Source organism: Eublepharis macularius, chromosome 5 (assembly GCF_028583425.1).
Source record: "Eublepharis macularius isolate TG4126 chromosome 5, MPM_Emac_v1.0, whole genome shotgun sequence".
NCBI classification, from domain to species: Eukaryota; Metazoa; Chordata; class Lepidosauria; order Squamata; family Eublepharidae; genus Eublepharis; species Eublepharis macularius.
The window spans coordinates 143,291,374-143,305,734 of NC_072794.1; the positions used below are offsets into that span (position 1 = coordinate 143,291,374).

A 14,361-nucleotide genomic window follows, 5' to 3' on the forward strand; every position below is an offset into this window, starting at 1 on the left:
AAAGTGTAAGCATTTAAACAGAAATTACCGAGTAGGAGCATACTTACAGCTACAGTGTACAGTAATAGTCTACAGTCCCTATACCAAAGCATTTTTCTTACAGTGAGGACTTCTTACCTGTGTAAAAAAGCCCGCCTGAATAATTCAGTTTTGCATAGATTGTGAAAAGAGTGGGAACCGTCCTGACCTCATCAGGCAAGCTATTCTATAGTGGAGGCCATCACAGACAATTCACTTGTATGACCAGTGGCTGATTTTGCACATTTGTAGGGTGATGCCTGCGGAGGGCCCTGTTCAGATGGGCAAAACTGCTGTGGTGGAGCATAGGGAGGAGGCCAAGACCATGAGGGACCATGAAGGGCTTTGTATACGATAGCCAAAACCTTGAATTGAGCCAGAAAACTGATGGGTAGCCAATGGAGTGACTGCAGCATGGGAGTAATATGCATGCTCTGCCTAGCTCCTGATGATAATCCAGCTGATCTGAGAGACATTCCTCTTAAAAAAATAAACTGTTGTATGGTAGAAGCACTGCCCTCTGAATACTGGAGACTTTTGCAAAGATCATATGCGGATTTCCCTAGAGTATCACCACTCCCACAAGGACAAACAACTTGTATTCTAAAATAGGTTTTCTGGCTTGTCTGCACTGCAGTTCACTAGTACACTCAACCTGTCAGTTCAGGGTTTATGCTAGCCTCCCATTTCCTCCCAGTTTGGTTGCAAGACTACAGCCTTTGCTTCTGGGGTGAACTGGGAGGCAAAAACGGCCCTGGAAAAAGGCCTCATCTGCCTGACAGGGTAGGAAGGGGGGGGGTAGGAAGAGTGAGCCACAAGCTTGTGGCTGCTCCTGCCTGCCCTGCATGGGATTGAGGCTGCCAGCTCTCTGTGGCACCCACCTGCCCTGCACTGGCTGCCAGTTGGCAGCTGCTACCCACCCCACACAAGCTGTTAGCTCTCAGCTGCAGTCTCCCTGCTAGGATTGCCAGATGATTTAGATAAAAATACTGGACACACTTGATAAAAAAATTGTTGACCAAGTGGGGACCACGTGGCTTGGCAAGGGTTAGCAGAAGGCAGAGAAAGAGGCAGGCCATGAAGTGCCACTACACCAACACTGCCAGGCAGATCCCCCACCAGATAGGGGCAGTTTAGTGATTCTGAGGCCATGAGGAAAAATCAAGGATGCCCCCCCCACGCACACACCTTCTTTATTCCCACCCCTCAGATTCTTCTCCTGACAAGTATTGTCCACAAAAATCATGCACATTGCAAAATATATATATATATATATTCCTGTGAATCACAATAGTACTCTATCTTTCCATGTATAATAATAAAAGTGTGTGCGCGTGTGTCTGTGTTGGTATAATTCATCAGAAAATGAAGCTAGGAGTTTCAAAACTGGACACCAGCTCAGAGTGACCATGGGAGTTGCAGTACCAAAAATGCCTGGCTGCTATGCTTGAATGGCTAAAGGTGAACAAGCTGAAACTGAATCATCATAAGATGGAGGTGATGATGCTTGAAAATGCTAATGTCTAAATAGGCTGCATCAGGACATGTTCTTCAGAACCACCTACCCCTATATGTATCGTTCTTCAGAGGCCCTGCTGTGAGTACTCCCACCCACTCCCATTTGCCCTCTGGAGGGAGGACGGGAGAGACAGATCCTTCTTGTTGGGGCTGCCTAGACTGTAGATTCCATCTTAATGGAGACACTCTGTCTTTTTGGAATGTTGGCATCTGATGATAAGTTTACTTCTCCATAAAGTTGGAAATGACTAGCATTTATTCCTTGTTGTCTTCTTACTATTTTATCAAGCTTTAATTTTTCAAAGACTATCCCATAGGGTAACAGTTGCATCAACTCCTTTCTTCCTTAACATTGATGTCAGTGCTCACATGCCATATTGAGCCTGCCATGTCTTTTTTCTAGCACCACACAATCTCATCCTGCTGTTCTGCAGCAAGACTCAGGTCTTGGTGGCCTATTGTGTTCTATAAAGTGTATGTTGTCTGCTTGGACTAGATAAAAGCCTGGCATTAGGTGGTCCCCCCGCCCTAAAATGTTGAGCTTGTGAGAGAGTCTGAGTAAATTCTTCTTCCATCTCCTGAATACAAATTGTATTTGATTTAGTTATTTAATGTGTGTGAGTGTGTATAATATTCATACTTCCACTGATGCTCCCCATGCAAAAAGTAACAGACCCCTAGCAGTTAAAAAAAACCAACCACATCATTGCCACTGTGTTTATTCTTTGCAGGCTATACAGTTCTTGCAGTAAATGGCCTATCTCAAGGTTTGCCTGGAGGCCGTGAGGGATTGGTTGTAGATGAATAAGGGCATGGGGTGGAGTTGTGTGGGAGGTACTTACCTCACATGGGCACATGGAGTGCCCCACCATGCAGGGACCACACCTGCTTCATCCGTGGTGGCTCAGGTGATCTGGTCCCCATATACTTGGCTAGGAGTATCCCACTCCACCCCCACCGGATGGAATGACAGTGGTTGTCAGATGACAATGGTTTGAAGTATGGCACAGATGGTGAAGAGTTTGGTGACTCTAAGCCGGCCAATGAGCCAACTGTGAGAGGGGGTGACCACAATTCTCTATAGGGGACAGGGAAACAATGGTCAATCATGCTCCCACCCTAGCCTGCCAAAGCACAGCAGATGGCCCACCCCCTGGTGAAAGCATCTGCCTAGCAGCGAACATTTGCTCTCTGGCCTACCTGCCAGTACATGGTGCAGGCTGAATATGGCAAATACCTGTGCATCAAGTATCCTCCATGCCTTGGGCATGAATGACATCCTGGAGTGACCAAGTATGGCCAGGCTGATGCCATGAGACGATTTGACTTCATTGTATGGGGTTGAGGCAGGGTCCAAGGGGCATGGGGGTGGCTGGTGGGGAACATCGCATCCTAGGATGGTCCCTTTTGCAGTGGCCCATGTGGCTGCTGGTGGGGCTTGTGTCTATGGACCAGTGCCCTGGCCCAGACTATGTGGTCTGTGGCCATTCAACACCTCCCTGCTACCCTGGCCTCTATGTGAGCAGCCATTGAGAGGAAAAGGTAGATGCTGGGCATGAGTGGGAGGATGCTGTGTCCCAGACTGAGTAATATTTGGGTGGCTTTGCTGAGGTTCAGGGGGTGGCTACTGGCCACCTTGAGTGGCTGGTGACTGTTGTAAGGGACAAAAGGTGAACATTGAGGGGCTGCTCTTGGACATGTCATCATCAGTCCATGGCCTTGCACCCAAGCCTATCCCTGTGGGTGCTCCTCCCACTCTGTCTCCATGTCTGGAATGGCACACAGTGGTTCTGGGACCCAGATGTCAACTCTTCCCCCTGTTCATGTTGCTGCATCCGTCACACTCAGTGAGCACTGCTGAAGCTGCCTTTGGAATTTCACTACCCAAATGATGAATGGGTCACAAATTGATCAAGATAATGAGAGAGAGATGAATTTTAAAGGTCAGGGAATTGGCAGAGTCCCAAGTTAGAAGGACATCTCCCCATAATTAGCCACTGGAGACTTTAAAGCCCAGCCTGACTAGGTTAGCAGTTGCAGATCAAGGCCAACTTCTGACATCGCCATGAAGACTTGGGGCATCTTCCTCTTTGTGGCTCTCCTCACTGTTTCGACCGTGATGCCCTCTGTATTGCAACGTGAGTACAAAGCCAAAGCATTTTGGACGTGGAACTTAAATTTGTTTCACATATTTTTCTAGTTATTGTTGTGGAGTATGTTTCCTGCAACATCATGATGGAAATTGTGTTCCATAAATCCACAGCCTTTGTAAATGCTACCAATGGGCATCACTTCATTTCTTCACAGCTGGAGAGGAACAAAGAACTGCTAGAAAATGAAGCATGTACACTCTTGACTGGAGGGAGTCAATGGCATGCTCTCAAAGGCTTTTGACATTTCAGCAGATATTATCCACAAAGGCTCAAGGCAGCCTATTTTGATCACCATAGAAATACAAAAATAACATAAAGACTACAGATTTGTAAGAAAGTCTATTTAAATTGTTTGTTTTAATTGTGGCCTGCTGTGAGCAGGTCGGCAGAGGAGCCATACAAATAAATATGCTTTTGCACTCTTTAAAAACTTGGCAAAGTATAATGGTTTTTGCTCTTAAACAAAACCTTTTTACCAAACCAGATACTTGCACTGTAGCATCAGGAGTATTATTAATTTTTTAAAAATTGTTCTAATTTGTAGCATCAGGAGTAGCATCAGGAGTATTATTAATTTTTAAAAAATTGTTCTAATTTGTGGCATCTTTCTGTTACAGGAAAGCCTGGGTTCTGTCCCCATTATTCTACTTATCCATGCTTTGATATATTTTATCACTGTACTTCTGATTATGCATGTCCTGGCAAAAATATATGCTGCATGATTAATTGTGTGAAGAAGTGTGTGCGACCTAGAAAAGGTACACATGGAAACTGGTTGTTTTTGTCCTTAGGGATCTTCCTCTGGAGTTTATTTATTGGGATCTGAGGAAATGCACTTTAAATAATAGTTCGAGAAATACCGCCTTTTTTTATTCCATTCTCGCAGGAAAACACTGTGCCAACTGGCCAAAAACAGTAGGCACCGAAGACACAAAGCCTCTTGGCCATTTCTTTGACAATTGTACAGGTTATTGTTAGCTAACAATCAAAAACATTAAAGCAAAATACATAATTAAAACATGCATACAGGAAGAAGGTCAGTGATACAGTTGCCAAGCACCCACTGGAAGTGGAGGATCCCCCACCCCAGCTGGCACTTCCTGCTGCTGTTCAGCTGTCTTGCAGGGGATAAAAGAGGGGGAAACGGGGGGAACATAAGCAGTGTGGGGGAACTTGTTGGTGAGGCACAGACATCACTTACTGTGCTCCTGGAAAGGACATCATCACATTGCCAGGTGAAGCCCTGGTGTTTGGGGAAAAAACATCGATTTTCGTCCCAATACTAGAGCAGTTCCAGTGGCTCTGACAACATGATGATGTCACTTCCAGGTGCGTGGGGAGTGACATCACCGCAGTCCCTGCGATGTGATGACATTACAGGAAAGCCACCCTCACCCCCAACCCCAGCTAGGTACGTTTCCTCCGGCTGGTTGCTAGGGGGACCTGGTAACCCTGATTGGCAATAGGGTTGACTTGACACTGTCCATCATAGCATGATGCTTTCTCCAACTTTAAATTATTTATTTAATTTGTAATTTCTTCTATTTGAATAGTTCAATTAAAATGGTAACGTTCCTTTGACAACTATGGAAGGCCTAATCATTTTGCATTTTTGTTTTTTCTACTGTCACTACCTGATATAATTTGGGGGGAGGGGATCTAAAATCTTCAACAATTGATTCCTCTATTCTAAGAATTTCTCCCATGCCATTTATTAATTGAGGGTTTGTTTTCTCCGGTTGCTAGGGGGAACTGGCAACCCTGATTGGCAATAGGGTTGACTTGACACTGTCCATCATAGCATGATGCTTTCTCCAACTCTCTGATAATTTCTCTGCTAATAATTGGAACAATTGTTTACCTGGTTTATTTTCAAATTCAAACATGGCTTGTTTTCCTTTTTAAAGTATTTTGGCTGCTATATGTGCATCTTTCCACCTGTAAGATAATCATTTATAACCTGATGATCTATAAGCACAATTTTTAAAATATTGAATGCAAAATAAATGCTACTTGACCCATTGTAGTCAAAGGAGAAAATCTACATAAGTGAAGGGATACCAATGCAGGGATGTCTGTCTAAGATACGTGTCTTCAAGAATTTTATCGTGTGTTTTAATAGATGATATTAAGCTGATATAAGTGAACCAGAGCCAATTTATTTAACCTGTTTTTCTGTTCCTTCTGTTTCAGATGATATATGGTAGAATTTGCATTTGAAAAAGTAATCCATCACTTCACGCTGATGTTGTTTTCATCATGTTGTTCATGTTGTTTTCACACATCTCTGAATAAAAGTCTAAATACTATTCCTTGAAGGATTTTATGTCTCCATGTATGTTTCATTCTGTGTATTTAGTCCTTGAAATAGGAGATCCATTCCTGTTTCTATTAGTATGGATTATCTCATCATATGTCGATAAGAATTCTGTCTAATTGGCATGGATTTTGCTTACTTCATATTGGGTTTTGATTAATTTATGAGACTTTTGATCTGGTAGGTGGGATTTCCCAAATCTTTAAACATGCTGACTTCACACATGTTAGAATGCAACATGAATGGAATTATACAGCCCTCATATCTTCTTCTTCCTTTATTACAGCCAGCGACCAGAGAGGAATGAGATAAAAGCGACCAGAATATAGCATATATAAAATACAGCAAGAGTGTAACAAGTCTATACGTGGATACATAATTTCATAACAAACACTAACTTGCAAAATTAAAAGAAGTCCATCAGGACCAATCAAAAACTAAAACATACTAGTGCAATACTACTAAAAGGCCAGAATATGCCAACTAACATCTAACAATTTAAATTAGGACTTACTATAAGTGGAGATAAGGGTTTGCACAACTCCAGACAATGTATGGCTAAGATGATGTGTTAGATATTACAATCAATTCTTCATCAACATTGCCAGGCAAGATGTGAGAAGATCGAAGTTTAATTGCTTGGGAGCAAAACTTGGCTACCTGCTGAGTGGTCTCCGTACTTTCATCAGACAGAAGCCTATTTATGTTGACCAACTCAGAAGTGTCTATAGAATGCTCCAGTAATGGAAGAATATGCACAGCACGGATCACATTATAGAAAGGACAGCAAAAGAACATATGGGCCGTCGTCTCTGTCTCACCACTATTGCATGGGCATAGTCTCTCTGCCCAAGGGATCTTACGGTATCTGCCCTCGATGACTGCAGATGGCCGAGCGGAAAATCTAGCCAGGGTGAAAGCTCTTCTTTGGTTGTTATTTTCCAGCGTGTATAAATAAGGAGCCGGGGTAGAAAGGTAGTGTTTGTGAGGTGCTACAGTATAGGTGGGAGATCTAGAAATATCAGATTGCCGTTCAGTATCTTCAACTCTCTGCCTCAAAGCTTGTCTGGCTAAGTCTCCAACCATCTGAAGGAGAACTGAAGAGTAGAATCCGAGTTGTGCAATTGTCACTTGGGTAGCTTTCAGCCAGCTGGATCGAAAGTCATCTAGCAGAATGAGTGGAAGGAGGCCACGAGGATGTAGATTTATTTTAAGCCAGAGGAAGAGCAAGGAAAGTGATATCAGCCCTCATATCTATGCCTTCATGGTATCACAGGGAAGCGCTTGGCTAGTACGAGGGATATAATTGAGGAGGAAGATTTGGATCTCAAATAAAAACAATACAGTAAAATCATTAAAATATTAAAAACAAGCTATTAAAACAGCATAAAATAACACAGCAGTTTAAACAAAATCCATAATACAAGCCATTAGAAAGTTTTACCACAACATCTGTTCCCAGTGCCTGAGGAAATAGCTGAAATTGTTGAGCTTAAGATGGCCTTCCAGACTCAATCCTTCTGTATTTCCCTTTGATGCATTTAAACAAGTGCCAGACATGTTTAATTAAATCTCTGTGCATTTTTGAAGCAGCCAGTACCACTATAAGGACATTGTAGACAGCTTTTAAAGAAATGGAATTGCTTCTTCTCCAACCAAGAACATTGGCAACAGACTACTAGTTTGAGCCTCTGAGTTTCATGCTTATATTTGCTAAAGTTATTATTATGCTATTATTCTCAAAACATCATGTAGTACACAAATAGGACATCTAAACTGAGAAAACTCTATTTCTACTTTTACTGTGGAATCCAGAATAACAGACTGTGATCAGTCTCAGAAGGTAGTGTTGGAGGATTCCAGCTCTGCCCCCTGACCATTGGCAGGGGACTCCTGCTCATTGGAGGACTCCAGCTCTGCCCCCTGCTTGACACACAACAGTCACTTTAGAAAACCACGTCACTGCGGTGGTTTGGAGTGCTTTTGTCCAGCTTCAGCTGGAGTGTCAGCTCTATCCATTCCTGGTTCTGTCAAATCTAGCCACAGTGCTCCATGCCTTACTTCTTGACTGTACTATTGCAACCAGGCCCTATGAGAGGGGGGTGGGGGTCAGCAGGTGCATTGCACCAGGGCCCATGGGACCAGAGGGGCCCCAAAGAGGCCCAAAGGGGGCCCAAGAATTTCCTGAAGTCCCATAAAATGTTTACGTATGAAGACTAGCATTTATATCTTATGTTGTTGGCCTACAAGGTCTACAATGTCTCAAGAACATTGAGAGATTTGGTCAGGCTGAGTATTGAATCAAACATTGCTAGAACAATTAATTTTGATGCTGCATTAGAAATTCTTCACCAAAAAAAAGGCAAGGAAAGCTCATTTTTAAGTAAATACAAAGCTTTTTTTTTACCTTTTTTGAACTTATGCTTAAAACCATTATAGATTAAAAAAAAACGATGGCTAATGGAGCAGGAAAGGAGCGCTGAAATTTTTTTGCACCACCTCATAAAATTCCTCTCAGAGGCTCTGATTGCAACACACTCTACTCGGGGCTGCCTTTGAAGAGTGTTCAGAAATGGCAGCTAATACACAATTCTATGGCTAGACTGCCAGTTGGAGCCAACTACCAAGAGCATGTGACTCCAAGATTACAGCAACTACACTGGCTGCCAATCTGTTCCCAAGCCCAATTCATTGGTTCTCTCCTTTAAAGCTCCACATAGCTTGTAATCAGGGTATGTGAAGGACCATCTTCTCTCATATGTTCCTGCCTAGGAGTTAAGATCACAGAGAGAAGCCCTCCTGATTATCTCATCAGCCAGAGGAGCTCAATTGGGGGGTACACAAGAGAGGGCCTTTTCAGTGGTTGTCCCATGATTGTGGAACAATTACCTCAGGGAAGTGCGCCTGGCTGCCTCACTCTCAAACTTTAGGAGGCAGCTGAAGACAGTTTTTATTTAGAACAGCATTCAATTAATGTTATTTACCTACAGTTTTATGTAGTGATTTTAAATTGCATTTTTTATGGTTTTTGATGTCTGCTGTAAGTTGCCTTGAGTGCCATAAAGTACAAAGAGGGCTAAAAATGTTTTAAACAAACAAACACTGTTGTGGTTACCTAAGAAACCCCACATTTCTTCATTTCTTAAAGCTACAGGTGCTGCTTTTATAATTTTTGGGAGGGGGTTAACCCCCAAATTTTTAAAATGTCAGATTTTTATGCAAACTTGAGTCACCCCCCTCTTCTCATTTATGAAAATATTTGTCTTATCTGTTCATGGCTCCAGTCTCTGGATTTAAGTATCCACACATTTGGCCATGTTGAGAATTAGATATATTAACAAGCAGGGGACCCACAAGGACTTGTAGGGAACATCTCATTTTCCACTCTCCCCTTATTTCCGCTTTCATTTCCCTGAAAGCCCCCATAGCCTCTCCCCTTTTCCAGCTTCCATCCTTATTCCCTTCCCACACACCATCCAATTTACAACATCTCCCTTGGAAATTCCAGGTGAGCTATACAGTGCCAGTCACTAAGCTGGGCTCAGTTGCATAAGGAGAAACACACAAAGTCTTGTGTGGTGCCACCTTATTGTCTTCTGTATTCCCTCCCTCCAGTATATACACTTTACCTCCTCCTCCTGGCAACACCCTGCTTCCTTCTGTTATTCCCATCCACACATTGTTTTACCTGCCCTTCATCTTCAGCTATATAAATACTTAACTTCATTTATGCCACACTGTCATTTATGCCCCACCTTTATTACTTCATTTATGTCCCACCATTCTCCACAATGGGGACCCAAACCAGCTTACATCATTCTCCTCTCCTCCATTTTATCTTCACAACAAGCATGTGAGGTAGGTTAGGCTGAGTGTGTGGGACTGGCCCAAAGTCAAATCCCCTGGAAATTTGAACCTACATCCTACATCCACACTGGCTTTTGTGGAGTAGCTGCTATTGAACAGTAGTAAGCAGCCAGGCCCAGATGAGTCATGCAAATCAGGTGGTAGCAAGTCATGCAGCTGCCGCTGCTGGGCCTGCCCCCTCTCTAACTTTTCCTCACAGAAACCAAGGTTTGAAGGCTACTGTTGTGGTTGTCTAGCAATGGCCACTGAGGGCATTCATTTCTCAAAGCTATATGTGCTGCTTTTATTATTTGGGGGTGGGTTTAATCCACCTTTTTTTTAACATTTCAGATTTTTGTGCAAGCCTGTGTCTTTATTCAGGCTTTGTTAGAAAGATGTATATTTTCTGTTCGTGACTCCAATCTCCAGACTTAAGTAACCACAGATAGGGCCATGTTGAGAATTAAATATATTGATAAGAAGAGCCCTGCTGGATCAAACCAGTGGCCCATCTAGTCCAGCATACTGTCCCATGAAGTAGCCCTTTAATTGCCCTAGGGGACCAACAAACAGGGCTTGGAGGCTAAGGACTTCGTACGATACTGCCTCCAGTCCTAACACTGGTATTTAGAGGTCTGCTGCCTCTGAATACAGAGGTTCCCCTTAGTCATTATAGCTTTGTTATTATGACTAGTAAGTGTTGATGGTCCTATCCTTAACGAAGCTGTATTGCCCCCTTTTAAAGTTCTCTCTGCTTGTGTCCGCTGCCTGTTTTTCTTTTTGTCTGCCCTGAATGTATTGGCCATCAACATCAATTGATGAACCTCAGTTCTTGTATTGTAGGAGATGGAGACCATTTTCTATCTGTCCACTTTCTCCACTCCATGCATAATTTTATAAACCTAAATTTGGTAAGTATCTGCTTTGCATGCAGAAAGCCCCTGGTTCAATCCCCAGCATCTCCAGTTAAAAGGATCAAGTAGGAGGTGATGTGAAAGACCTCTGCCTGAGACTCTGGAGTGCCGCTGCCAGTCTGAGTAGACACTACTAACCTTGATGTACTGATGGTCCAATTCAATGCAAGGCAGCTTCATGTATTCCTAACCCTCTTTCATGTCATCCCTCTGTTGTCTTTTTTTTTAACTGAAAAGTCCCATGCTCTTCAGCTTTTCTTCAAAAAGAAGTGTTCCAACCTCTTCTGTCTTCTGCTTCTTGTGTCTCAAATGCTTGTTAATCTGTATAATTGCTGATGTGTATAGTCGTTACAAGCTTTAGGTTCATGTAAATGGCATGCAGGTGTAGTAAGAGAGGTGTAGTAACATGCCATTCAGATTACTCTTAAGCAATGACGGAACTGCCCAGCTCCGGTCCAGGGACAGAAACTCCCCACTCAAGCCAGATGAACCACACATAAGTGGGACACAGTGACAAAGAGATGAGTTTTAAAGATCAGAGAACCAGCTGGCTCCATCCTAATTGCAGAGACCTCCTCCTCTTCCTTACTTAGCCTTACCCCTGAAGACTTTAAAACCCAGCCTGTCTTACTTTACAAAGCCAGCCTCTGACAACACCATGAAGACATACAGTATCGTCGTCTGCCTGGCTCTTCTTGCTCTTTGGGTAGAGCTTCCATCTGCATCTGGACAGAGTATTTGTGAGTACAAAAAAAAATTGACAGAGGCATAGAACATACATGTCTATCATATCTAAAGGCAGTCTCCCTGCAGTTCAGATAAGCAACACACATCAATCTCTCTAAATCTCAGCATTGTCAAATCTGTGGATATTTAAATTTGGAGAATGGAACCATGAATAGAAAAGACAGATCTTTCTACAAAACTAAAAATTACCTCAGGTTTGTAGGAAAATCTGAAATCTTAAAAAACAAAACAAAACATTGTATGGGGTTTGGGTTAACCCCAAACCCCAAGCTTTAGGAAAACAATTCCCTCAGTGGCTGTTATTAGGCAACCACAACAGCATTGCCAAACTTCAAGTCTTGGTTTCTGTCAGTAAAAGGCAGATAGAGAGTGCAGGTCCCTTTCCAGGGCTGTCTTTGTCTTAAAGAGAGGGTTCATTGGGTCAGGCCCAGCAGCAACCAGTAGGCAACTTGCATGAGAGAGAGAATGTGTGTGTGCGTGCATGTGTACTCATGCATGCATACTGTTGGCTATGGTTGATCTGGGGCTGTAAATACTGTGTTGCTACTCTTGCAGCCTTTCTCCATGTTGCTGCTGTCCTGTTGGGCTTTCCTATGTCATGGTGGGCTTTTCCAAGAGGCCATCCTATGACTTAGGGATGTCATAATTGCTGTAAAAACTCTGCTGCTCAAGGGAGGTGCCAGAAGGAACCATTTTTGGTATTTTGTTTTCTCTCTCCTATAACTGCAATTAAAAGTTCTATAGACCACTCACTCCATTCCAGGCCTTTGTGTCAAGAGTGCAGGATTAGCTATTTTCAAGCATAACAATATTGTTAAATTCACTGATTTACAGGGAAACCTGGAGCTTGTCCACGAGATAACAGAGTATGCATTAGTAACGAGGATGATCTGTGTAGAAGTGATGCTGATTGCAAAGGACAGAAGAAATGCTGCTATAACGCATGTGCGAAGCGTTGTGTACTCCCCGTGAAAGGTACCTGAACTGAAAGCCTGTAATTTGTTTTACTTGTGGTCCTAATGCAGAGGAAGTGCATTCCCTGTGAAGTCAACCGAACTTTGTGGTGTTCCAAACAATGGCAAATGAAAATATTTCTTCTCTTTATCAAGGGCCATGCTAATGGGAAGTGTCCTGCATTCTCAATCTAAGTATTTTTAATGATGGCTTACCTGGTAATGTTAATTTGTGGCCTCTTCCTCTTTCAGTAAAGCCTGGATCCTGTCCACTTGATCCAACAGCATGCCTTCCTGGAGGGCGTGTTCTTTGTTATGGTGACTTTGACTGTCCTGGATCTCAAAAGTGCTGTTCCTATGAGTGTGTGGTGCAATGTAAAGACCCCGTATAAGGTACCTTTTAAAACAAAAAGTGTTGGACCATTTGCAATTTCTGCTTGCCTGAAGGCATTTTTAACAAAGGGAAGGATTAAAAGTTTGGGTGTCCCTCATCTACAATTTGAACTGGTTCAGTCCATTTTATGTATAGTTTATTAGGCATCCTTCCATAATCTGTGTGATGCTTCCATTTCAAAGAAGAAAGCTTCAGCTGCTCTGTTTTGAGGGTGGGTGAACAGATGATCTCTTTAGTGACCTTACTTAGGAACAAATTGCAAAAATAAACAAGTGCATCAAATTTCCATAGCAGACAGTGGCACAGGATCGACTCATTGAGATTGCCTAATTCCCAAAGTCGGGAAGATTCAGTGCTGTGACGTGGCAGGTTCAGTGCTGGAAAACAACTGGAGATTTTCTGCATTTCCGACCATTATACACATTGGGATTTAAATCAAACCCCCAAGTTTTGTGTCTTACCTGACAATGCATTCAGCTTTCAGCTAAACATACATTTGACCCACATCTGCTTCTTCTCGATCATCAGTTTTCCTTTTTTCTTCCTTCCCCCAGCATAACTCCCTACTGCACCAAGAGGCCAAAGATGTCTCCGGAAGAAGAATCAAGACAGAACAGGAGCTCAGTGGCTAGAATCCCCTGCATCACTTGTCACTTCCCACCCAGCTGCATACTCATCAGCACTGTGTAGCTGACATGTCATGTAGAATGCCTTCAGACTGCAGTTGCTGACCCTTCCTCTGAATCTCTGTGTGTTTATCTGGCCTACCATACAGTGCCTGTGTACATAATTTTTATATTCATTAGAGAAGGTTGGATGGCTGTGTGGAACTTGCAGCCATCACCTGAACTCTCTCTACAACAAGCATTCATTCTAAATTATACGTTGTCTGCACAAAGATATAATTCATTGCTGGCATTTGTTATCTGACTTTTGGGGAATAGGAGGGACTGAGGGAGGGAAGACCACTTTTTAAAGAGAAGACATTTGTGGTCAATTAGTGTTTCTTAGGGCAATTTTCTTGATCCTGGGCTTTGCTACGGTATTTAATTAAATCCCATTATAATACTTGGGTATGTAACATTTTTTGGTTGGCGGGGGGGGCGGGGGTTGAGTTGGCTTTGTAGTATAATAGCATAGTACCCGAGCTTCACAAAAGTGTTTGAATAAAGCGAAGCATGTTGATGCCTAAAACTGATGAAGTGAATTTCAAAATGTAACATTTATTGAAGAGATTTTTAAAAGGAAAAGAGTGTAGTGCAATAAATAAAGTGAAAAATACGTACAACTTTTTTTTCTACTGAAGGACCTCTTTGTAGACCTCATTTCGCCCACTTTGGAGCCCCCACTTTGAGGAGAAGCTTGTGGGCTTGGAAGCCAGGAGGGTTGAGCATGTTGAGGAACTCCACAGGGTAGTGGACTGCCTCATCCATTTGCACCACTGAGTCCACAGATCTGTACTCCATTTCTGCTCCTTCGAGGGAGTTATGTTGTGTTTCAT

General features: G+C 42.9%; 1 protein-coding gene across 1 annotated transcript; it reads left to right on the forward strand.

Moving 5' to 3' along the window:
• The first annotated feature begins 11,294 nt into the window (after nt 1-11,294).
• LOC129330922 (WAP four-disulfide core domain protein 5-like) lies at nt 11,295-14,109 on the forward strand. Its single transcript, XM_054981197.1, has 4 exons — nt 11,295-11,506; nt 12,348-12,488; nt 12,719-12,859; nt 13,415-14,109. Exons 1-3 carry the CDS (start codon nt 11,425-11,427, stop codon nt 12,856-12,858), a joined length of 363 nt encoding a protein of 120 aa, XP_054837172.1. The 5' UTR covers nt 11,295-11,424; the 3' UTR covers nt 12,859; nt 13,415-14,109.
• Nucleotides 14,110-14,361: the final 252 nt, after the last annotated feature.